The sequence below is a fragment of the Diabrotica undecimpunctata genome, chromosome 2 (assembly GCF_040954645.1).
Source record: "Diabrotica undecimpunctata isolate CICGRU chromosome 2, icDiaUnde3, whole genome shotgun sequence".
Taxonomy (NCBI): domain Eukaryota; kingdom Metazoa; phylum Arthropoda; class Insecta; order Coleoptera; family Chrysomelidae; genus Diabrotica; species Diabrotica undecimpunctata.
The window spans coordinates 84,576,421-84,601,344 of NC_092804.1; the positions used below are offsets into that span (position 1 = coordinate 84,576,421).

The following is a 24,924-nucleotide window of genomic DNA, read 5'->3' on the forward strand; positions in this document are numbered from 1 at the left end:
TGGAGTAGCGAGTCTAATTTTTAAACAGTGTTGCGAAATTTCTGTAACATAACTCCTTCTAAAACATTAGTCGGATACATGCGTGTAACATAATGTTTAAATCCACTACAGTTCATTGTAGAATGAAAATTAATATTGCCCCAACAAACCTTACATGAAGTAATCATGTAAGTATTATTTTTTAAACGATTATATCATTACTTCATTAATTAACAAAGAATACTGAATTGAGAAATTGAGATGCGACAACAGCGTGAGCTAAATAAATATAGCACTTCAGTAGACAGACAAATAGTATAAACCATTTGCCCCCTCTACGACTTCCCCTCAAAAGAATAGGCGGTCCTTATCTGTACAACAGGTTTAAGGTCAATAAGGTAAGGTCTATTTCTTTGATTTTTAGCTGTCGTGGTAAAAGGTTGAAAACAAATAATTAACATGCCAAGCGTATACAGTAGAACCTCGATATGTTAAATTCCAAGGGAAAAACCAAATATTTTAAGTTATACAGGTTTTAAGTTATCAAGGGTCTATGTTGTGATGGATTAATATAGGTCAGAAGTTCATTAAAATATAGGCATTTATTATACACTACATACACTACATTCATTTATTATATTCGTTACAAAAAGTTAAAGCAATAATTAAAGGTATAGTCTACTAAAAAAAGTCTGTGATTTTCTTTTGATTTAAACAATTCATAGATTCTAAATCGATTTGATTTTAAATAACATAGAGAAGAAAATACGTTATCTTTTATGTTTCTACACTGCTCTATAAATGATCGTACAGTTGTTATAGCACTCTTGCTTCGTTGATTGATATGCTCTTAGATGAAGTTTGTGGGTCGTCATTAAATTCATCGTCTTTATAACTTTAAATACAGTACATGTTGTTATTCCATTATTCAGGATCATTATTATCTTCCTCTTCAAAATGATTTCTTGAGGTTCTGAAGAAAAACCACAGGTTCTAAAGCAGTTTTTCACTGTGAGGAGTGTTACGTTTTGCCATGTTTTGTTCATTATCCTCATTACTTGAAGAACATTGATAGAAGAAATCGTATTTTGCTCCATATCAGCTATCATTCTTCTAACAACTTCTTTTCTGTATAATGTTTTAAAATTTTTAATGATACTCTGATCCAAAGGTTGAAGTTGTGATGTTGTGTTTGGTGGAAGAAATTGTACTTTGATTGCCTTTAATGGTGGTATGTCTCCGTGTGCTGTTCAGTTGTCGATGAACAGAACAATTTTTCTATTTCAAGTTGCCCTTTGCTAATCTATATTATTCAGCCATTTTTTAAAAAGTTCTGCTGTCATCCATGCTTTTTTATTGGCTTCATAATCCATGGGTAGTGATTTTAAACCTGCAAAACACCGAGTTTTTTTTGACTTACCTATATAATTAAAGGTTTGAGTTTTTCTGTGCCCGTAGAATTTGCACAAAGCAGAATCGTAAGCTTCTATAGCTTTTAGTTTATCAGCATATGTTAGCGTTGTTAATTTTCTTTTTGAACTTATTTTAAGCAAGGTATCACACAGTACCTAAATCGATGTTTCTAGAACAGTGATCAAAACTTATGATACAGTAAGCCATGATACTATGATTAAGAAGATAAGATATTGCGCATAAGTCGTGACGTAATTGGAGACTTGCACGTTCGTAATGTCAGTTTTTTGTATGTGTCAATAAATAATCTTTATTAAATAGTTTGGAGATATCTTTTTGTGTACGATTATTGTAATTATTAAACCTTTATTTAATATTATTATTTTGCTAATTAAATAATTTCATTACAGAATGCATAAAAATCCCATTTAACTTTAACAAGAATTCAAATCTGATCTCCAATGACGGCATGCGCGAACACGACCGATTTTGTGATACGGGAAGATCCTATCTTGTTAGTCATAGTATCATGCAGTAAGCTGTTCAGCTGTCATTGGTAAACAATTTTATTTTATAGGGATTGTGAAAACATTTCTTTAAGTTACTGAGGGCCAATATTGATATTATTTATTTAAGTTATCGAGATTGTGTAAGATAAGTTGTAGAGGTTTTGGGCTCCGATGGGAAGGGAACATATAATTTTTTGAAGTTATAGAGGTTTTTAATTTATTGAGGTTTGACCTATCGAGGTTCTACTGTATTTTCAAAAAGAAAAGATTCAAATGGTGAAATGGTATTATGGGAACCATTCTATTGTAGAAATAATACAGTTATTTATTGCTGCTTTTTAAAAACAATAACTTTTAAAAAAATGTTTTCCGATGAATCTTCATTCACAATCCATAAAAGTCATAATCCATCTGTCGTCCGCTATTGGTCTAGGGAAAAGAAACATTTGAGTATTGCTGTGAAAACACAATTCCCAAAGAAATTAAATGTGTGGACTGGCATTTATAACGATAATATAATTGGTCCATTTTTTATTACGGGAAATCTGAATGGGCGAAAGTATCTAGATTTATTACGCAATCAGATTATTCCAGCTGTTCGAAACCTTGCGGTCAACTTCGATGATGTTTGGTTTCAACAGGATGGTTGCCCAGCACATAATGCAATCGAAGTTACAAATTATTTGGAACAAACATTTCCTGGACGAATAATTTCTACACGAGGAACAATAAAATGGCCCCCTAGATCACCAGATTTAGCACCTGGTATTTTATTTCTTAGGAATGCTAAAATCAAAATTATATCGGCATGATTTCGAACGAGCCACCAATTTAGCAGAATTGTAAGAAAAAATTGTTCAACTTTGTAGTCGAGTACAACCAAATCAGCTAAATGCAATGAGACTTGCTTTAATTGATAGATTCGGATTTTGTTTAGCTTAAAATGGTGGTTTGTTTGAACATTTAATTGGTTAGAGATTTTTTAAAAATGCCTTTAATTTTAATTATTTAGAATAATTTTTTTGATTGGTTTTTTTGTTATAAAAATAATATTTATATTTAGTTAATGTTTGTTAAGTTAATTATTGTTTTATTTTCTAGCTACCAGAGCTAAAAATCTACAAAAATTACATTTAAAACTCGAATTCCTATAAGTGTTTGAGTTTTTCTTAAAGATTTACTGACGGAAAGTTGGCGACGAAATAATTTTATGCAAAGAACTACACCCCATCAACGTCCGATAATTACTGTCGGTCATCGCATCGGTGTATTTTTATGCCGCTTCGCACTGTAAAAGAAGGCGTTGCTTAAAATTTCAAACTCTTCAGGGGAATAATGCTTTGTTGCCACACATAAATTACTTAAATCACTGTTCTTTGTTAACTAATAAAGTAATTGATAAAATCGATTAGAAAATAACAATTACGTGGCTACTTTATTTGAATTTTTTTGGGACAATATTAATTTTTATTTTACAATGAACTGTAGTGGATTTAAATATTATTTTAGACTCATGCATCGGACTAAAATTTAGAAGGAAAGATGTAACAGAAATAATAGCAACACTGTTTAAAAGTCATACCTACTCTGTCGAGATGATGACTGCCTCTCACTTCTATTCAAACAATTAAGTGTTATCTTTGTTCCACACACTGAATAACGTATACGGTAGTTAAAAATTTACCGAATCTGTATATATATATAATAGTCAAAATCGTTTATAACGAACTTCAGGGCACTGGTGGTTTTTGTACGTTGTAGCCAGTGTTCTCTGTAAGTAGTTGTAGTTCTATCGATTATAATGAACAGGTTGCTATAAACGATATTACACTGGTAGGAACAGTCAGTTCGTTGTACCTAGGTTTATGACGCAAAAATGTGTTACTTTATCTATACTTATAATATGTTATAATAACATATTATACATAACATTCAACATATGTGTTTATTGTACTTACGTAAATCTAAATATGTACATACATATATGTATAATATGTATTGAAATAAGTATAAGTAGTCAATAAAGTATATTCATAATAATATAACGGCTTCTCAAAATCTTTGTATTATAAAAATGTAGGCATACAATATACTATTTATTTTTAAAAAGACAAAGAAAAATACATACATTACAAAATATTTAAATACAACATTTTACCTGAATATTTAATGAAAAGTCTGTAATTTTTGTTTGTCGCCTTCCTTGAACTTTTTTTCAATTGATGTGGAAACAATCGATAATGATTCTTTCACACTCTGGTAAGTTTCAGCAGTCTGAATAAATGCTCTTATGGTGGAACAAGCAGCATACGCTTCAGCAACAGTAGGGATTTTGCCGAAATCTTCCAATTCTTCATCAGCCTCATCAGTACTTTGTTTGTCACTAGTTTGGTGACTCAGTACGATGTCAATATCTGACAGTTCTTGGCTCGTACTTATTTCGTCATCCACTCGTACATAGTCATGTGAGAAGGGAAACGGCATCCTGCAAATGCGTTTGTGCAATATCGTTGTATGCGATTCCTGATGGTTGTAAGTCGTTAGTTAGACCGGAAAAATGAAAACAGTTGATGATCGTTTCCTTCCGCACAGATTCTCATGCCTTTGATATCATTAGTATAGCGTCAAGAATACTGACTTTCGTATCGTCGTTATTCTCTCTCTTTTCGATGATTTTGTACACTAATTCTTTCCGAAAGCATGACTTCTTATAACTCCTTGGTCCATGGGCTGCAGTACGGACGTACAATTTGGAGGCAGAAAAATGAGTTTAATTTGTTTTAGCCTGTCAACTGGGGGGTGGGACGAACAGTTGTCGACAATTAAAATTATGTGTTTCTTTTATTGTAAAAGTTCATTGTCCCATTTTATTAAAGTCTTTTCAAAAATAGCCGACGTCATCCAGGCTTTTTTATTGAAATCGTAATCAACAGGGAGATTTTTCACGTTTTTAAAACAGCGCGGCATTTTACTTTTTTCTATCACCAAAAGCTTCCTTTTTATGGAACCGGACATGTTGGCTGCAACAAGAACTGTAACTCGTTCTTTTGAAAGTTTACCACCGGAACATTTCTCCCCTTTAAACTTTAACGTGTGATCAGGTGTCAGTATAAAAAATAACCCCTTCATGTCAGCATTAAAAATTTCATCATCGCTATAGCCGGACCTGAGTGTAGGCCACACATTTTCAACCCAGGTATTTGTAATTAATCTGTCAACAACTGCTGATTCAACTGAAATGTTTCCATGGACAATATTGTGGCGAGCTCGGAAACGTTGAACCCAGGAAGCATTACACTTAAAATCCTTATTCAAAATCACAGCGAAAGCGTCAGCCTTTACCTGAAGCATCGGCCCACTCACGGGTACATTGTTTGCGCGTTGTTGTTTGAACCAATCGAGCAAAACACTTTCAATGTCACTGTGATTTGATGACCGAACGCGTGTTCCTTTTTCACGCTTATTAAATTGCATAATAATTTTCTCTCGCCGTTTCATCATTCCAGCAATTGTTGAGCGTGACGTTTTAAATTCCCGGGCAATCGAACTCCCGGAATCACCGGAATTGACTCGGCAAATTATTCCAAACTGTTCCTCAATAGTAAATTATTTCCGTGACATGTTTTCTATGAAGGCTAGACACAACTGAATTCAAATTCAGAAACTCTTGGCTTGGGCCAAATAGTGTAATACAAACAAAATTTTGTAATACAATGGACCCGTCTTGGGAGGTCTAAATGTCTAAAGGACAAGTAATGAAGTGTAGATGCCTGCCCGGATGTACTAAAACCATAAATTAATAAATCCTTACTTCTCATTTCGTGGTACTAAATATCGGTAATACCTGTGAGAAATACAACACTACAATGTCCATTTTCATAACTTTACAGGATAGCACTTTTAAACTTATTTATCAAGATGTGGAAACAATATTATATTGAATATTGTATCTAATGTCATTTACACCATGCATTGAATATAATTATTTATTATTTATTTATTATTTATTTATTATACAGTGTGTAAAAATATCATAATTGAAAAAAATGGATGTTGTATCATCTGAGGTACAGATATGTACTTAAAATTGTACGCTGTAACCAATATTTGAACTGCTAGTTTTCCAAGAAATACGTTTGCTCTAACCGATTTGTTCATTATAAGCAATATAAATGCGTTTTTTGCATGTCATTTTATGGAACCTACTATTTTGTTTGTTATATCCGATTGTACGTTATAGCCGGTGTCGTTGTAAACAATTTTAAATATATATATATATATATATATATATATATATATATATATATATATATATATATATCTATTATATATATATATATATATATATATAATCCTGTTTGTTCATAGCTACCGTACATCCACCTTTGTCAGATTGTAAAATATATATGTCTGAATGCAACTTCAAATATTTTTGAACATATTTAAACGTTTTATTTAATGTTGCATATTTAACAGGATTATATCGACAAAACATTAACGTTGTTAAACGACAGATCGATATATCTTCGTTTGGACAAAGACCCTACTACAGTGATACAGAAAAAATATAATGACTTAATAAAAAAATTAAAAAACCAACATCAACTTACTGAACAAGTTGCAAAAAAGTTAACAATCTATGACTCATGTTTTCCTAAACTTTATTGTTTGCCTAAAATCCATAAATTGGACGTTCCTCTCAGGCCTATTGTAAGTTCTTTAAAGTCCACTACGTATAGTCGCCTCGTATTTCGGTGAGACTGTGTAAAAATATATTTATCTGTAATAAAAGCAGACAATAAAAAATAAAATAAAAGTACTCTACCAGGAGTAGTTATTAACTGCAAAATTATCAATGACTAAGATGTATAATAATACAAAGTTTTAATATTCTCATCGATATTTACATTTAGATGAGCCTGGTAAAATATGTACAGTCGCTCAGATAAAGTTATCATCGATGCATTCTTTGCGTAAGATAACAATTTTTGCCTGAGCAACCGAAACCATAAAGTAGTTTATCCCAATAAATTTCGTTTCGACCGTCCAGTGGTTTACAATTGGGTAGGCAGGTATAATATTTTATATTATTTTAAACTATATTTTTAAACGAAATATTGTTTATTTGGATGAAACCTGGTATGGTATTCATGACACCGTGAAAAAAGTTGGACGAATAATAACAAAAAGTGTTCTAATTCATTACCGCCCAATAAAGGACAGAATTATAATTTTACACTGCGGTGTAGAAAATGGATGCATCGACGATTTATTATTAATATCTGTAAAAAAAATAAAGACGTGAATCTAGATTATCATGAGGATAGGAGGGTTCAATTTGTGAATCATGGTTTGAAAAATATATATATATATATATATATATATATATATATATATATATATATATATATATATATATATATATATATATACATATATATCGCACAAGAAGTTCGAGCGTCAATTATAATGCTTTCAGCTATCAATATGATGGAAATGAAGTATAAAAAAAGTTCAACTCAGGAACCATAGATGTAAACGTTTAATGTTTTTTTTGAAGAAAAAAACAGAAGTTAGTTTTTATAAAACTAACTTCTGCAGCTGAAGAGCCAGCGGAACCCTCTAATCAATTGGAATATCTTTACAAAGCCTTGTAGTAAAATGTAAGCGACATTTTCAATACCTCTCTGATGATACCATCCAAACATATGCTGAAACATGTTTATGAAGAATTGTGTTCTAAATTGTCTAAATCAGAAGCAATTGTAGAAACATATTTATCAGAGTGTCCAAAGCAATCTGCTACAAGACTATAGGAGAAACATCTTACCTACATGACAGGACAGAGAATTATAATTTTACACTGCGGTGGAGAAAATAGATGGATCGATGATGTATTATTAATACCTACAAAAAAATATTAAAGGAACCTCTTCTTCCGAGATTACCTAAATATAGTGTGATTATCATGGACAACGTATCATATTATTCAAGATTAATGAGAAAATTCCAAATATTACTTGAAACAAATTACAAATTCAAGAATTTGTTTGAGAAAGATTTGTACTTTGAAGCATCATATAGTAAAAAGGAATTGTTGGAAGTTGTTGACAGTAGACAGTACCAGAAGGAATATGTTGTTGATAACTGTACTCGCAGTAATGGGCATACCGTGCTTGGTATGCCCAGTATTACAATTACTTCCTCCTTACTATTGTAAATTGAACCCAATAGAGTTAATATGGACACAACTTAAAGGTAATAGAAGAAGAAGAAACGTGGCTCCTAAATTTTTGTCTACTGCTCTCCAGTTAATTAGAAGAGAAGTCACAAAGATCACAGCAACCAACTGGAAAAGTGTAATCAAACATGTAATCGCAGTGGAAAATGACTATGTTAAATATTTACCAGCATTAACCAAATGAACTATAAATATAGAAGATACAACTGATACTAGTGATAACAGTGATTATGAGTAGATTATTAAGTTCTTATTTCCAACTAGGTGTTAGTTGAAACCTTTATTTTTATTGTAATTGTACAAATTCTCGTTTTGCTTATATATCTTTGAAAATAGAGTACAAATACACTTCATGAAAGAACAAAAACATACAACATAATTTAATTTAAAATAATCAAAGTACAGGTTAAGTTATTATAAAATACCTGCTAGATATATAAAAAAGATGTTCATAAAAGTTTTAGACCTATTACCCATTTTTAAATTATTGAGATACTAAGTCTTCTCTCACACGGTGTCAAACCAAAGTTGTTAATAGAATACGCTGTATATAATTTAAAAAATTAATTCTTTATTTTTTTATTACAATAACTAAGTTATCAGGGATAAAATGTGATCATAAGTTTTAAAACTTATGAGCAGTTGTGTTATTAAAACGTTTGTATACTAAAATACTTGTACATAAAAAATTTATTTAATTGTATGTGATAATTACTTTTATTAACAATTTTTTATAGGTATTGTTATTTTACAATAAGTTCTATTTAGCCGAGTCGATTAGTGTTATCACTTCCTAGATATATCACAGAAGTTAACAACACCAATATTTTTTATTTAAACTTTATAGAAAATGAAACTTTTTCTTAAATAAAAATAAAAACTTTTATTTAATTAAAAATTAGATATCTACGCTACTGTTCAATAAAGTAGTGGTAACTCTAACAGTGTTGCCATTTTAGTAGTATTTTACTCCTCTGGTTCCTATAAATTTTCTCACGAAATTACGTGTCGACTATACAACATTTCTAAATTTCTTGCTGATATATTAAATGATGCCTTTGAATATCGTAATAATTATAATTCTAAGGACACATTTACCTTTGTCGATGCTGTTAGGGGAATGCGGTTACCAAAAGATTATGTTTTGATTTCTTTGGATGTAGTTTCTTTATTTACAAACATTCCATTAAATATGGTCACGGACATTATAGAAACAAATTGGAACCTTATAAAAGACTACACGACATTATCTAAAGGTAATTTTTTACTAATTCTCAGGTTCATTTTTAATAACACTTATTTCAGTTTCAATGAAAAATTTTACTCCCAAATTTTTGGAACACCTATGGGTTCCCCGATTAGTCCCATCCTTACTACTATTGTAACTGATCATCTCTTAGACAATGTGATCACACAATTACCTTTCGAATTACCATTTATATATAAATATGTCGATGACATCATATGTGCAGTTCCATCTTATCACATCAATACCACATTAAACATTTTTAATTCATTTAATGAACATCTTCAGTTCACAATTGAAACCGAGACAGATCTTAGTATACCATTTTTAGACACAAAGGTAATAAGAACAAATGACAATATTCTGACATTGGATTGGTACCAAAAGCCAACAGCATCGGGAAGGTATATGAATTACTTTTCAAACCACACCACTCGTCAAAAATATAATACAGTATTGGGTATGAAAAACAGGGTAATGTCCATTGTTGATGATAATTTATTACAAAAAAATCTGGACATATTATACAAAATTTTTCGAAACAACGGCTATCTTAAACATATTTTAAAAAAACTCATTTACAGCAGTAATTTCTATGATGGTCCTGTCCTTGATTCTAACAATGAGTCAATCAAATCCAAAAATCTCCCCTTTATTAACGGTCTAACCCAGTCTGTCGTATCCATATTTAAAGATGTTTCCAACATTAATATAGCTAAATACAATACCATAAATAGCAAACAACTTTTTTCTAAAATTAAAGACCCAGTACCAACCTTATATAGGAGTAATGTGGTATATGAAATACCGTGTCTAGTATGTGAAAAAAGCTACATTGGCCATACATCGCAGTGGCTAAAACAACGTATCACACAGCATAAAAGTGATTGCCGCTTAGGAAAAAATTTTTGCGCAGTTGTCGAGCACTACAAAAACACCGGTCATCTGTTAGACTACAACAATACTCGTATTTTGGCACAGACTGAAAATTACAAAAGTAGGTTATTTTTGGAGATGTACCACATTAACAAAAATAAACAAACTTTAAATTATAAAACAGACACGGGGCAATTAAGCAACATATATTGCAATATATTAAACAAAATTTAAAACTACACTCACCTTAATGATTAATCATACTAACTAGCCTTAATGATTAATTAAAGAAATACTATTCCTCTAATGTTTTCTTACATTGTTATTTTTTGCATTTTGAAATAATTTTTACTTGTTCCATCTTATTTATTGTTAACGAACGTGCTCAAAGATATTTTAAATTTTTACATGCATTTTATTAAATGTACAGTTTCATCAACAATAATGTTATTTTAGTATTCAATTTTATTTATGTGTATAATCTTTTAATTTCTGTAAGTATTGTAAATCTAAGTGTACGTCAGTGTTTTGAAATGTTTGTTTTTTACAGTTACTCCCGATGAAGCCATCAAATAAATGGCGAAATATTGAGCTTTAGAAAAAACAAAGATTTTTTATTTAATATAGACCACATACCCGATATTTCCAACATATTTATAAATTGTTTTTTGGTCGAAATGATCACGTTAAATATATATATATATATATATATATATATATATATATATATATATATACATATATATATATATATATATATATATCGTGGGTATACTGCAAAAACTGACCAAGTCAATTTTTATCGATTTTTCGTTTATCAATCCAAGTCACTCGAAAGACGTAACCGAATACCTGGAAAAGTGCCCAAGTCAAAATATAAAGGCACGATGCCGCAACACACATAATATCCAAATGTCTATGTCTCGGTATGCGTATCAATAGACTGGAAAAAATGATCATGTTGACTTGGTCACTTTTGCATGAAATGTGATTCACATTTCATATCAACATTGAACTGCGACAATTGGCTATTACGACTTGGTCACTTTTTGATGTTTTAGTTTTACCTACACGTTGTATGTTTATCAGTTGAATTATCACGTGTTGGAAAAGGAAATATTAAGTTTATCTTTCATTATGACGTCCAGGGGAAAGTTTTTAGTACAAATGTGTTTAGATGAAGGCGAAGCTAGTACTTCACATGAAAATAACGCAGGTGAGTGTTGTAATTTCGTAATATTTATTAAAAATAATTTTGAGGTTATGATGAGGACAACAAATTATAAAAGTATCTATTACTTAGCTCTTAGCAGATAAACGTTTTCCTTAAAAAATAATATTTATCGCCCCACTTCCTAACCATCAACAGTAAATGCCGCTGATACAAAGTTAGTATTCTATGTAGATTTTTGTTGTTGATCATTTTGCTGTTTTAAAATATAAAACATAATAATGAGATCAAATTAGGGTGACTAATAATAAGTAACGGTTTCAGAACTATGGTCTTCTAAATCAACATCACAACACATTCCTATTTTGTCAGCTGGAACCAGCACTACGGAAGGTAAATATACATTTTAAAACTGATCTTTTTATCCTAAACTAATATTTTAATTAGGTTCATTCAATACTACTCTAATGCAAGGATGTTCAACTACCACGTCTGATAATGAAAAAGAGAATACCAAACATTGTGAAGAACATAATAGCTCTATTGAGGTGAGTAATATACCTGTGTCACCTACGTTTGAGAAAATGGTCGTTGATAGTGGTTCAGATTTTTCTACCGGCAGTAGTGATAACTATATTCCGAGTGATGATGATGGTTTATCAAATGTTGAATCAACTGATAGTGATGTACCCTTATCAAAACAAGAATGTCGTTGGAGAAGAGCTAACCCTTCCCGATGGAAAAGAAATATTAAAAAAAAAATAGAATGTCAAGTTTGCCTTACAAATCAAAAGGAACAGTCATTGCAGCAAAAAAACCAAAATTGATTAATTGCAACTCTTGTAAATTCAAATGCTCTCTTAGTTTTAATGATGATTTCAGAAACCAGTTATGCTCGGAATTTTGGAGATTAGACTATAATCGTCAAAAAGATTATATTCTCTGTTGTGTTGCGAGCAAAGAACCTACTTGTAGAAGAGTTCGTTCTGGAACAGGTGCTCTCAAAACTGCAAGTAGGTACTATCATTTCCTAAACCAGGGTAAAAAAATTCGAGTTTGCAAGAATTTCTTTCTACTCACTTTGTGTAGAAGCCAGGGTCCAGTGGATAAGGCATTTTCTGGAGCAAATGATATAGGAATATTTGCAGCTAACGACAAACGTGGCAAAAAGGAACCAACTAATAAAACCAAACCTGATATTATAGCGTCAATCAAAGCGCATGTACAAAGTTTTCCAACCATGGCATCTCACTACTGTAGATCATCAACTAAACGAGAATATTTAGATTCTAATTTATCTATCGCAAAAATGTACGAACTATATGTGGAAGATTGCAAGAAAACGGGAAAGGAATACGCATCTCAAATAACTTACCGTCGCATTTTTGGTACCAACTTTAATTTGTCCTTTTTTAAGCCTAAAAAGGATCAGTGCCTAACATGCACGAACTACTTGAAGACAAAAGCTGCAGATTTAGAAGAAAAATATCAGAATCACATTAAAAGACGAGACGAAGCAAATTTAGCAAAAAAATCAGACAAAGAGCGCGCAATGACTGATAATAGATTTTTAAGTGTCACGTTTGATTTACAAAGCGTTCTGCAAATACCTTCTTCAGATGTCTCACCAATGTATTACAGTAGAAAGCTGTGCGCGTACAATCTCACAATTTACGAAGCAGCTAGTCAAAAAGCCCACTGCTACGCATGGACTGAAATTAATGGTCAAAGGGGCAGTTCAGAAATAGGTACATGCCTGCTTAAGTTTATAAAATCTTTGCCACAAAATATTATCGAAATAAGTTTGTTCTCTGATACCTGTAGCGGTCAAAACAGAAATCAGTTTATTGCAGCATTATTTCTTTTTATCGTACAAAACAGCAATTTAAATATTGTACAGCATATTTTTTTGGAATCTGGGCATTCTTATATGGAAGTAGATTCCATGCACAGCGCCATAGAAAATGCTAAAAAGAATGTTCCAGTATACACTATGCATGATTGGTTAAACATTTTTAGACTGGCACGCTCCAAAAGAGGCCGAAACAAAAGAAGTGATCCATATAACGTACAGGAATTAAGGTATAATGATTTTCTTGACATAAAGACCCTAGCTGCTAATACTCTTAAACATAGAACCATTGATGAAAACGGAAATCGTGTTAATTGGCTAAAAATTAAATGTATGCGATATGAAGCAGATAAACCGCAATATATACTATTTAAGTACAACTATAGTGATCCAGAATTTCTTATGTTCAATGTAGTTGGACGTACTAAACGAGTTATAAATCCTATAAAAGAAATTCAACTATTATACTCTAAAGAAATTCCTATTTCTAAACTTAAAAAGCAGGATCTTCTAAAATTATGTAAGACAAGAACAATACCCTCTGAATTCCATGCTTGGTATCAGTCAATACCATCAGAGAGTGGAAAAAAAGTTGTTGCTCCAGAGCCATCAGTATTGTCCGATTCGGATTTGGATTAGTTCTACTTGTCCGATTCGGAGTCAGATTAATTCTAGTATAGAAACTTTTACATTTTTGTTATCATTTTCCAATTTAAAAAATAAAGTAAATGTTTTTATTTGAAACTTTAGCCTTACACTGTAAATAAATAAAATTAGACATAGGTATTTTCTTTGTGTTTTATTATTGATCAATAATTATCATTTTGTGGCCATGATGTCAATATGAGAAAATTTCTACATCAAAAAGTGACCAAGTCAATTTTTTTTGCGAAAAACAAAAAGATTAATACAATCTTTAGAGATACTTAGAATCACTAACTTCAACCATTTAATACCTGGAAAGAAAAAATACATATCCTTTTAAGTTGATTTAGAAATAAACTCAAATAAAATTACAAAATATTCAACATCAATTATCTCGAAAGCATCATATTTGACTTGGTCAGTTTTTGCAGTATGCCCACGATATATATATATATATATATATATATATATATATATATATATATACAGATGAAACCAAAATAAAACGGAGCATATAAATGTGTCGACTCCGACTCCGCTCCAGGCCAACAAAATGTTTTCAAAGAATTATATTATATAAATCAAATACTCGAGTGGACTGCTGGATTCTGAACAAGTTGCGTCCTACGTCACATTTAACAGAGAGCGATATCGGGCCAGTCAGTCACTATTTTGAGTCAGTTGTATTGGGTGTCAGTAAGTCAGTAATAATTTAAAATCGTTAGAGAGAGCTCAAAGAAGATTTCTGATGCATTGTTCTTTTAAATTGTGTAAACCAATTCTTAGTCTAGTATGATCAATTTCTTGAATCTGGATTGTCTTCGTGAAGAGTTAACTTTAACTTCAGCTTTATTTTTAAGCTTGTTATTGGAATAATCCAATCTCCTGCGTCGCCTTCATTGCATCAGAATTCACTTCTTCTTGTTCCTCATAGCAGAACTCATTATCATGATTCAAATATAGGTATGGTCCGACTTCTCATACATGCTAATCAGTTACCTCATGAGATAGATTTGTTTAACTTACATAGTTTTAGGTACTATTTGATGCACTGAAATACTAAAATGCAAAATGATACTTTGTATAAATAAGTCTGTACTTATTTATTTATTGTATTCATGTACATTTAATTTTTATATGCAATTTCATATATTTCTTGAACCCTGCATACTTGTATAATTTTGATAGTGGGCTGGTCCCGTTTGTTATCAATAAATAAATAAATAAAATGTATCATACCTTAATAAATTTATTCGTTCTTCTGATGACCCATTATTTTCTTCAACTAAAATTGGTTTTGAAGTATTCGGCTGTACCTGGGCGTAAGGATGTTCAGTAGAATTAATTTTGTCATATTTGACCCTTTCATATGGTGAAAAATTATCATCGTTTTGACTAATTGAACTGTGTTGTGAAATACTGGGTCGTTGGTCGAGGCCATTTGCTATTGTATGTCTTTTAGCTAAAAGTATAAAAAATAATTTGTAAATTAAAATGTTTAACCATATTTCTAGAACAGCACAAAATTAATTGTCAATCAAGACGTACATCAGATCTTTATAGATTTCAAACAGGCTTATGATTCAATTAACCGTCTAAGACTATGAAATGCAATAGTTGGTAAAGTAACTCCTTTCCACAAATTATAATATGAGCGAAAACATCAAATACTGTCTGCTTAAATTTTGGACTGAGACAGAGATGTCATGTGAAAAATTTATCAGAAAATAAAACCAGATATAGCTGCACGTGGAGCAAATATCGTTCTCTCCTTTACAGATCACGTAGATGCAGTAGCACAATCAATTAACAGTTAAGGATATTTTCTCGAGATTTGAAGAAGCTGCATTAAATATCGGTCTAAAAGTAAATGAATACAAAACAAAATACATGGTCTTTTCAAAACAAGAACGACGGAGAGATCATAACTTCGACTTGGTTAAAGAATTTAAATATCTAGGAGCAAGAATCACCAATGACAACAAGAGAAGCTGAAACGCGAATAATGGCGGGAAACAGATCATTCTTTGCAATACAATATCTAATGACTTCAAAACTTATCTCACGAGGTGTAAAAATCCAGATATACAAAACCATAATACGATCAGCACTCGTGTTTCCTCTAGTAATATAAGGCCTTTGCAGATATAGCCTGACAAACGAATTGAAGCGGAAACGGAGGCGCAGACACAAGTTAGAATTTTTCTTTAAAAGAAAAATCTAGTGAGATATATAAAGACCAATAGACCAAGATGGGCAGGACATGTTATACGCAGTAACGACAATCCCTTTATGTTACGTCGGCCCTGCATGTCGGATCGAGAAATTTCTACTACAATCTAGGAGCCAACGGGGCAATATCAATACTGAAAATGAGTTATAGAGAATCAGTCTGAAATATAAATTAATTGTGTTTTAGTGAGCGTAAGTAAATAAATTAAAATAGTGTAAAAAATAACTGTAAAATAAAAACTAAATAAAATAGGTGATAATTATTAATAAATAACTAAGAACAGTGCAATAAACAATGTGTTTTAGTTAAGATCAGATGAGAGGTCTATAGGACGGCCTAGGAGGAAAAGGTGGAAAGATGCAGTCAGAGAAGATCTGGAGAAAATGGGAGTGAGACAATGGAAAATAGCGGCAGAGAACCTAAAAACATGGAAGGCAAGAGTTATGTAAGTCAAAATTAGCAATACCTACACCAAGAAACAACAGAGAAAAAAAAATTTAATCTCCTTAAAAAGGAAGTATAATTCTAGGTGTTTTAGTCGTATAATCTGAATTGAAGTTATTGGCTTTTACGTATGATAAAGGAAAAAAAATTAAGAAAAAAGAGAAATCAAGAGGAAGAGAGCTTCACAGCAGCAAAAATCTGTAACGGTTTTTCATGGACGAAGCGTCAATATTAATATAAAGAAAAAATGAAAAATATTGCAAACTTAGGAATGGTGTATTAGGTAATGGTTGTTCACATCCATTTAAGAGTAATCGTTAAAAAGAGCAAGATATACGTTTTAGTCTAACCTCTCTTTCTAATTACAGTCGAAAGGCTTAATTTTATTTTTATAAGCATACTTACCCGCATTTTGATACTGTCCAAGAGTTGCATAATGCTCCGATGAGTTATCTGTCGGATCCCAATTTACTGTAGTTATTTGTTCGGATGGAATATCTGGTAAACTTCTTCTAGAATTTGCTAAATTCCTTAAAAAAAAATAAGTAATAGTAACCTGTCAAGTGGTATCATAAAAGAGAATTTATATAATTTATGTATACATATTATACTACACTTTAGGTAAAATAAACATAATCGTCACTTAAGTTCAAGATACGTGTCAAATTAATTAGGAGATCCGTTCAAGTCATCCGCATCAATGGCGTTACAACTCTTCGTGAGTCTTTTCCTTTGCGTTTAGTATTGCCTTCCATGTTTGTCTGTCTTGTGCCACTATTTCCCATTGTCTCACCCATATTTTCACCAGATCCTCTTTGACTGAATTTTCGACCTTTTTCTAGGCCGTCCTACAGACCTTCCCCCATCTGGTCTTGTCCGGCCCATCATATCCTGCTCACCTTAGCCGATTGGCCTTTATATATCTCACTAGATTTTTATTTCCGAAGAGAGTATAACTCGTGTCTGCGTCTCTATTCGTTTGTCACGCTATCTCTGCAAGTGCCATATATTACTCGAAGGATTTTACGTTCTCACACCAGCAGTTGATTTACTTCTTTTTTTGTCAGCGTCCACCACGGCGAGGTGTCCACCTCGCGAGAGAAGTTGTGACCACATTCGATATTGCATTGCAAAGAAATATCTGCTTCCCGCTATTATGCGCGTTTCAATTTCTCGTTCTACTTTATTGTCATTGGTGATTGTTGCTCCTAGATATTTGAATTCTTTAATCACTTCAAAGTTGCGATTGTTTATAGTAACATTTTGCCTAATTCGTCATCATTTTTGTTCTGAAACGACCATGTATTTTGTTTTGTCGTCATTTACTTTTAGACCGATATTTAATGCAGCTTCTTCAAAGCTCAAGAAAATTTCCTTAACTTCTAATGTTGATTGTGCTATTACATCTACGTCATCGACACAGGCGAAAGAGATCTTTACTCCCGGAGCAGCTATGTCTGGTTTGGTTTTCGGATTAATTTTTCGCATGACATATTCTAAGGCCAGGTTAAACAACAATGGGGACAGCGGATCTGCCTGTCTCAGTCCAAAATTTACGCAGAAAGCATTTGACGTTTTAGCTCCTATTCTAACTTGTGCAAAAGAGTTACTTCCACACATTTGCGTTACCGTAAATAGTTTCTTAGGTATGACCAACTCAACCATTGTATTCCACAGTATTAGACGATTAATTGAATCATAAGCCTGTTTGATACCTATAAAGATATGATGTACGTCTTGATTATTCTACCAACACTTTTCAAGCATTTGTCTAATAGTTGTATCATTATAAACGTCACACGTTTGTTTTATTTAAATAATTATTTTATTTCAATTTCTTTTAATTTTATTCATCTAGTAATTTCAACTTCATTATTTATTTTAAAAATAGTTGGCGTTCAATTCTTCATTTAACTCTTCAATCAACATAATATCCTATTTAATCTTTATTTTTCATTTTCAATCTTCATTTATTTCAGTTATATTTCCTGTATTGGACTCCAGTCTGTTCTATGACACAGACATGGAACACATAAATTTCTATGCCTTACTTCAGTCGACACACGTTATTTGTCGATTGGCAACTCTGCTCTGTCATGTCACTTTCCATTGCCACAATTCTTTAGAGGTGGATTATATAGTTTTTATATTGTCTTTTGCTTATTTAAGCTGGATTCTTCTGCTAATAAATTCATTTATATATTAAATCTTTTCCTGGGATGAGTACTTACATTTCCAGTTAATATTTTTTTAATCTGTTTTTATAATTTGATCTTTTTTACACATACATAAGCTCCGACGAAGTTTTGCCGACGATCAAGTAGTCATCGCACAAGATGAAGAAGATCTCAGCTTTATGCTCAGAAAACTAGAAGAAGAATATAAAAACAACGGAATGGAAATAAACTTAGAGAAAACCGAATACCTAACAACAGAAAACAAGGATATGAGAAACCTAGAGATAGACGAGGGAAGACAAATAAATGGAACAGATAAATTCAAGTATTTAGGAACCATAATATCGAATCAGGGAACAACAGAAGAAGATATAAACAACAGACTGAGACAAACAAGAAACTGTATAAGACAACTAAACTCAGTGTTGTGGGATAAGAACATTACGATAAAGACAAAAAAGAGAATATATAACACCCTGACAAGAAGTATCCTGACATATGGGTCCGAAAACTGGACAATAAACAAGAGAAATAGAGGTAGAATAAGAGCAGTAGAAATGGAGTTCCTGAGGAGAAGCTGTAGACTTACAAAAAGAGACAGAATTGAAAACGCAGAGATTAAGCGGAGAAGGGAGTGCAATCAGACATAATCGACTATATAGAGGAGAAGAGACTATCCTGGTACGGCCACGTCAGAAGAGCGGACAGAGGACGCTGGATAAACAAAATCACAGAATGGAGCCCGATTGGAAGAAGAAAGAGAGGAAGACCCCGAAGGTCATTCAGAGATGAAATCGACGAGGCTATGGAGAAAAGAACCCTGCGAGATAGAGACTGGAATGACAGGGAAAATTGGAGAAAACGGTTGAGTGAAGGAAGACAGTGAAAACTGTGGAAATCCTTAGTAGTAGTAGTAGTACATAAGCTCCGCACATGTTTCTTTTAAACTTATAATTCGTCTCATGCAGTTAGAATCTTTAATATAATTTAAATACTTTTTTTAATAATAATTATATTCATTTTATCCTTTCTAATTTGCTATTTTCTATTTAATATACTAATTATTTTCAATCTTCAAATGACTATTTAATTTTTCTAGTTTTTTTTTGGCCCAATTTTTGTCCACCTTTTTGGGTGAAGAATTCTACAGCACATGGTCGACCATGCAATATTAACTGCAGTTGCTACTAAGAACTCAGTGGTCACCTCAATTTACAAACATGAAAGTATCTAGATTAAACTGCATCAGCAACTAACTAATACATTCTGCAATCCTGTCCAGCTACTTAAAGACAACGTCATAAGTATAATTTAAAAATCTTTTTATGTTATAGCATTACTTATTTATGCTTATTATGCTATAGGCAAGATTTGTTTTGTTTAATTTTAATTTAATATTAAAATTTTAATTTTTATTAAAATAAGGACAAAAACTAAGATATTAACTAAGATTAGTTCATATCTTAGTTTTTGTTCTAGACAAACTCATTTTTCACATTTATTTCGAAGATAAGACGTTCTCACACCTGAGAGATTGAACTAAATGAGGCGTGACAATTGGCTCCCAAAGAAAGTTGTGAGTTTTATTGTTTTACATTGGCTTCCAACTTTCGGAGGTAGTTATATTGATATCCATTGGCTCCCATCGTTTCTAATGGATCGTTCAATGGTTACATAGTAAATATTTGATCAAGAGTGGATCTTCCAGGTCTGAAGCCACACTGCTGCTGCCACACCGCGTTGCAAGCGAAGAATATGTCGACCGCCTGAAGTTAAGAATGAACAACATTCATGAAGTTGCTCGACAACACATCCAGTTAGCCAGTGACAGAATGAAAGATCAATATGATTCTCGATGCAAGAATGAAAGCTATGAAGTAGCTGATCTTGTTTGGCTTTATAATCCACAACGTCGTCGAGGCTTGTCTCCTAAACTGCAAGACAATGGGAAGGTCCGTATGAAATTAAAAAGAGAATAAATGACGTAATATACCGAATTGGGAAGTTGCCGAAAGGTAAATCAAAAGTAGTTCACATAAATCGTCTTACACCTTATACTGGCTAAAATGAAACAGAAGAAGCAAGAACCCTTCAATATGAGATCAAAGATGACTGGCGACCAAGCTTTAATAAATTTATGTCAAATACCGCAGAGAGAAAGAGTGCTACATTTGGCGTGATCACAGAAGTTCAGCAGGATCTTTTTAGTGTTCCGCATAACGTCTTTCTAACCCAGTGCGTTGCCCAAGATCTTGAGATGACTAAAGGAATCTCGTCCGTATTTTATAAGAAGTTCGGTCGTTTGGACGAGTTAAAAAATCAGCAGCCTAAAGTTGGAAGAGTACTGAGATTAGAAGATGGTCCTCGATCTTTGCTGTATATGGTGACCAGGAAGTCGTATACAGACAGGGCAAGCTACGAGGATATATGGCGTGCTCTAACTAATTTGAAGAAAATCGTGTGCAATTATGACATCAAGAATTTGGACTTACACAAGATAGGCCATGTACTAGAAAATCTGCATTGGAAGATTGTCAGAAGCATGCTTGAAGTGATCTTCTGAGAAACCGGCGTACGAATTACTATGTGTTTCATTAATCCGAAGAGATCGTGTCCTTCAAAGACAGTAGACTGTTATTTCTTTCTGAGGAGATGTATCGACTGGGATGGAATCGAAGCGTTAATGCAAGTGAAAGAGGTGGACTATTCCAGAATATTCTAGTACAAAATAACTTGTATATATAAGCAGCGCTGATATTAGCTAAGTTTAGTTGATAAGATATTATCGTGCTGTAAACTTATAAATAAATAATATATTTATATAAATTAGAACCGCTCGTTTTATTTAAAAACGGTACATTATGTTCAAAAGTTAAAAAACCTTTCCAAACACTGTTAATTTGGTAACTTCTTAAATAAAGCCTTAGGAGATAAATTCGTTTGTGGATTAAAATCGGATACAATAAGAAGAAAATTACAGACTGGACGTAATTTAACATTCAAAAGAGCTCTTCAAGAAGCGGCAGTAGAACATAAATCCAGAAATTTGAAGTCAGATACAGTGTTATTAAAGTTGGGTACAACAAACAGCAAACGTTTATAAAAACAATGGTCATCCGACCAAGTGCCAGTGAAAATATGTTATCGGCGTAAAAGGAATCATAAAACAGAAAGTTGTCCTGCAAAGATCTTGGAGTGTTACCATTGCCGCAAAAGAGGCCACACCAGTCTTGCATGCGGGAAAACAAATCAGTGAACACAGTGTAATATGATCATAGTGAGTGTGAGGAAAATTCCTTAGAATTATTTATTGGTAACGTAAACCAAGAGCATGAGAAACCATGTCAAGTCACGTTAGATATAGAAGGTAAGCTTTTAAATTTTGAAGTAGATTCCGGAGCATGTAAACGTGTTATTCCTGTTAAATATTATAAAAAAGAGTTATCATTTTTAGAAATATATCCTGTGAAGTATAGGTTGAAAGTTGTTACCAGGCAAAATTTAGAAATCTTATGAAAAATTAAAGTAATTGTTGAGGTTAATAGTAGGAAATTTTGCTTACCTTTGGTAATTATAAATTGCAGTCATACATTCTTACCAGTACTTGGACGTAAATGGATAAGTGTTATTTTGTCAAATTGGAAAAAAGTTTTAATATAAATGGCAGCAATAATGAAAAGTAAGATTCAATAAGTAGTGAACATCAAATTAAAAATAATAGTAATAAAATAAAGGTTGTAGTAGAAACGCAAAATTCAACAACAATTTCAGGGAAGGAGCCAAATCTTCTATTAAAGATTTTAAAAAGCATATAAAATTGGTATGAAACCAATCTTTCACACAGTTTATGAAATGCGGTATGCGTTGAAACCAAAACTAGAGGAAGACTTAATATAATGGACAGTATAAGTATTTTATCAAAGGTAATCAGTAGTGTTTAGGCTAGTCCTATAGTTATTGTACCAAAAGAAATATAAATCAAATTAAAATTTGTGTTAATTTTAAAAAGACGATAAATACAGCCATAGATGGGGATCACTGTGTATTACCTTTGCCTAACGATATATATGCTAGTTTAACAGGTAGTAAATATTTTACAGTGAAGAAACGTACCAGGAACTTGAAATAGGGGAAGAACTTAAAGAATATTTTACTATTAGCATCCATTTGGGTTTGTTTAGATAACAGACTTACTTACGGCATAAGCTCAACCCCAAGTATTTTCCAAACCCAAATAGATAGATAGATAGATAGATAGAACGTTTATTGACCACTTTACATAAAGTTTGAAGTCCGTATAAAAAATACAATAAAAGATATAATAATGTAAACTTAAAATTAACTTATTGGCTAAAGTAATATACATATGTAAGTAAGTATATGTAATAGATACAGTGCTGGCTAATTTACCAAAAGCTAAATATTATTTAGACGATATTTTAATTCATTTTTAGATGAATGTCATATAAACGTGATTAATGTTTAAAAAAATAGAGGAATACAACATTAAAATAAACAGTAGTAAATGTAAATTTTATAAATCAAGTGTAGAGTTTTTAGGGCATACTATAGATGCAGGTGGTTTACATCCAACGGAAGAAAAAAAGTCGTATGTATTAAAAATGCTGCAGCTCCAGAAAATGTAATGCAGGTAAACATTTTTAGGTCTTTTAAATTTCTATGGGTAATTTATTAGTATGTTGTCTACAAAGCTTAAACCATTATATGATTTATGCAAATCAAACACGATTTTAAATGGACTGAGTAAGCTAATCAAACTTTTCAGCAGAGTAAAAAGTTACTAATGTCAAATGATGTATTAACTCATTATAACCCTCGCCTTCCAATCGTTATTACTTGTGATGCTTGTGGGTATAGAGGTGGGACAGTATTAAGCCACAAAATAGATGGTGATCTAAAACCTATAATGTTTGCATCTAGCACACTATCAGTAGCTGAACAAAGGTATTCTACTTTGGAAAGGGAGAATTTAGCTACAGCATTTGCCTTAAAATGTTTCCATAAATTTATATATACGGTCGAAAGTTTGTATTGTTGACTGACGAGCAACCTTTACAATTTATTTTCGGAAAGAATAAAAGTATTCCAGAAATACAGTACAAAAAGGGAAACATAATTGCGAATGTCGATGGCCCATCGATGCTCCTGATGACGTCAAAACAGAAATTTCAAGTTCTGTTTATTCTTTCAGTTTAATTAATAGTATTCCGTTAAATTTTTAAGATATGATTGCTACCAAGAAAGATTTGTTAATATTGAAAGTAATGGATTTTACGTTAGTTGGTTGATCTGAGTGTATCAGATTTGTAATTGAAACCTTTTTTAAAAGGAAACATGAATTATCGGTTTAAAATCATTATGTAAAATCATTCCTAGTTCTTTGCATAATAATATCCCTATTTCATGAACAGCATTTAGGAGTAGAACGAACAAAAATGCTACTTATATCCTACTGTTGCTGGTCCAAGTTGACAGATGATATTGAAACTTTTATTTTCAATTTTATTTTCACTCTTTTAATTGCAGTACATTTTTGCCTTGGCCAAATGTTCCCAATAATTTTTATAGAGTCAGTGTAGATTTCTTTCTTAAGCATAATCACACTTTAATAGTAGTAGACAATAAATCTAAATATATTGACGTTAAAGTGATGGACAACTATTACTAAATTAAAAGAAGTATTTGCTGTGTTTGGGTTACCGGTTGAATTGGTTTCAGATAATGGATCCCACTTTAGTTCTAGTGAATTTGTCGAGTTTTGCCAAGCCAATGGGATCATACAAATAAAGGCACCACCCTATTACCAGAAAAGCAATGGCATTGAGGAGAGGTCAGTGCAAACAGGTAAAAAGAGAAATTTTTAGAAAAAAATTTAAAAGAATAAATTAAATAACCAAGTTACGGTCCAGTGGTAAGACAGTACGAGTTGTAAGTGCGTCAACATATTTAGTACCAATAGGGAAAAATATAAATTTTGTAACTGCTAGTGATATTCGTAGATGTAAATATGAGGAAGATAACTATCGAACAAAAACCGATAGTTTCTACTACTGAAAAAGTTGTAAATAATCCTGGGCAACAATCAGTTACACATGTAAACCCTAATAACGAAATGTC

General features: G+C 32.0%; 1 protein-coding gene across 2 annotated transcripts in view; it reads right to left on the bottom strand.

The window, feature by feature from the left end:
• The window catches only part of LOC140434713 (uncharacterized), a 402,091-nt gene that overhangs the window by 261,381 nt on the left and 115,786 nt on the right, over nucleotides 1-24,924 (bottom strand). For both annotated transcript variants that reach the window (XM_072523176.1, XM_072523175.1), the window contains exons 3-4: nucleotides 17,015-17,139; nucleotides 15,172-15,394 (exon numbers count right to left, since the gene is read on the bottom strand). In XM_072523176.1, coding sequence (XP_072379277.1) covers nucleotides 15,172-15,394; nucleotides 17,015-17,139 — 348 coding nt within the window. The remainder of the gene's footprint in view (nucleotides 1-15,171; nucleotides 15,395-17,014; nucleotides 17,140-24,924) is intronic.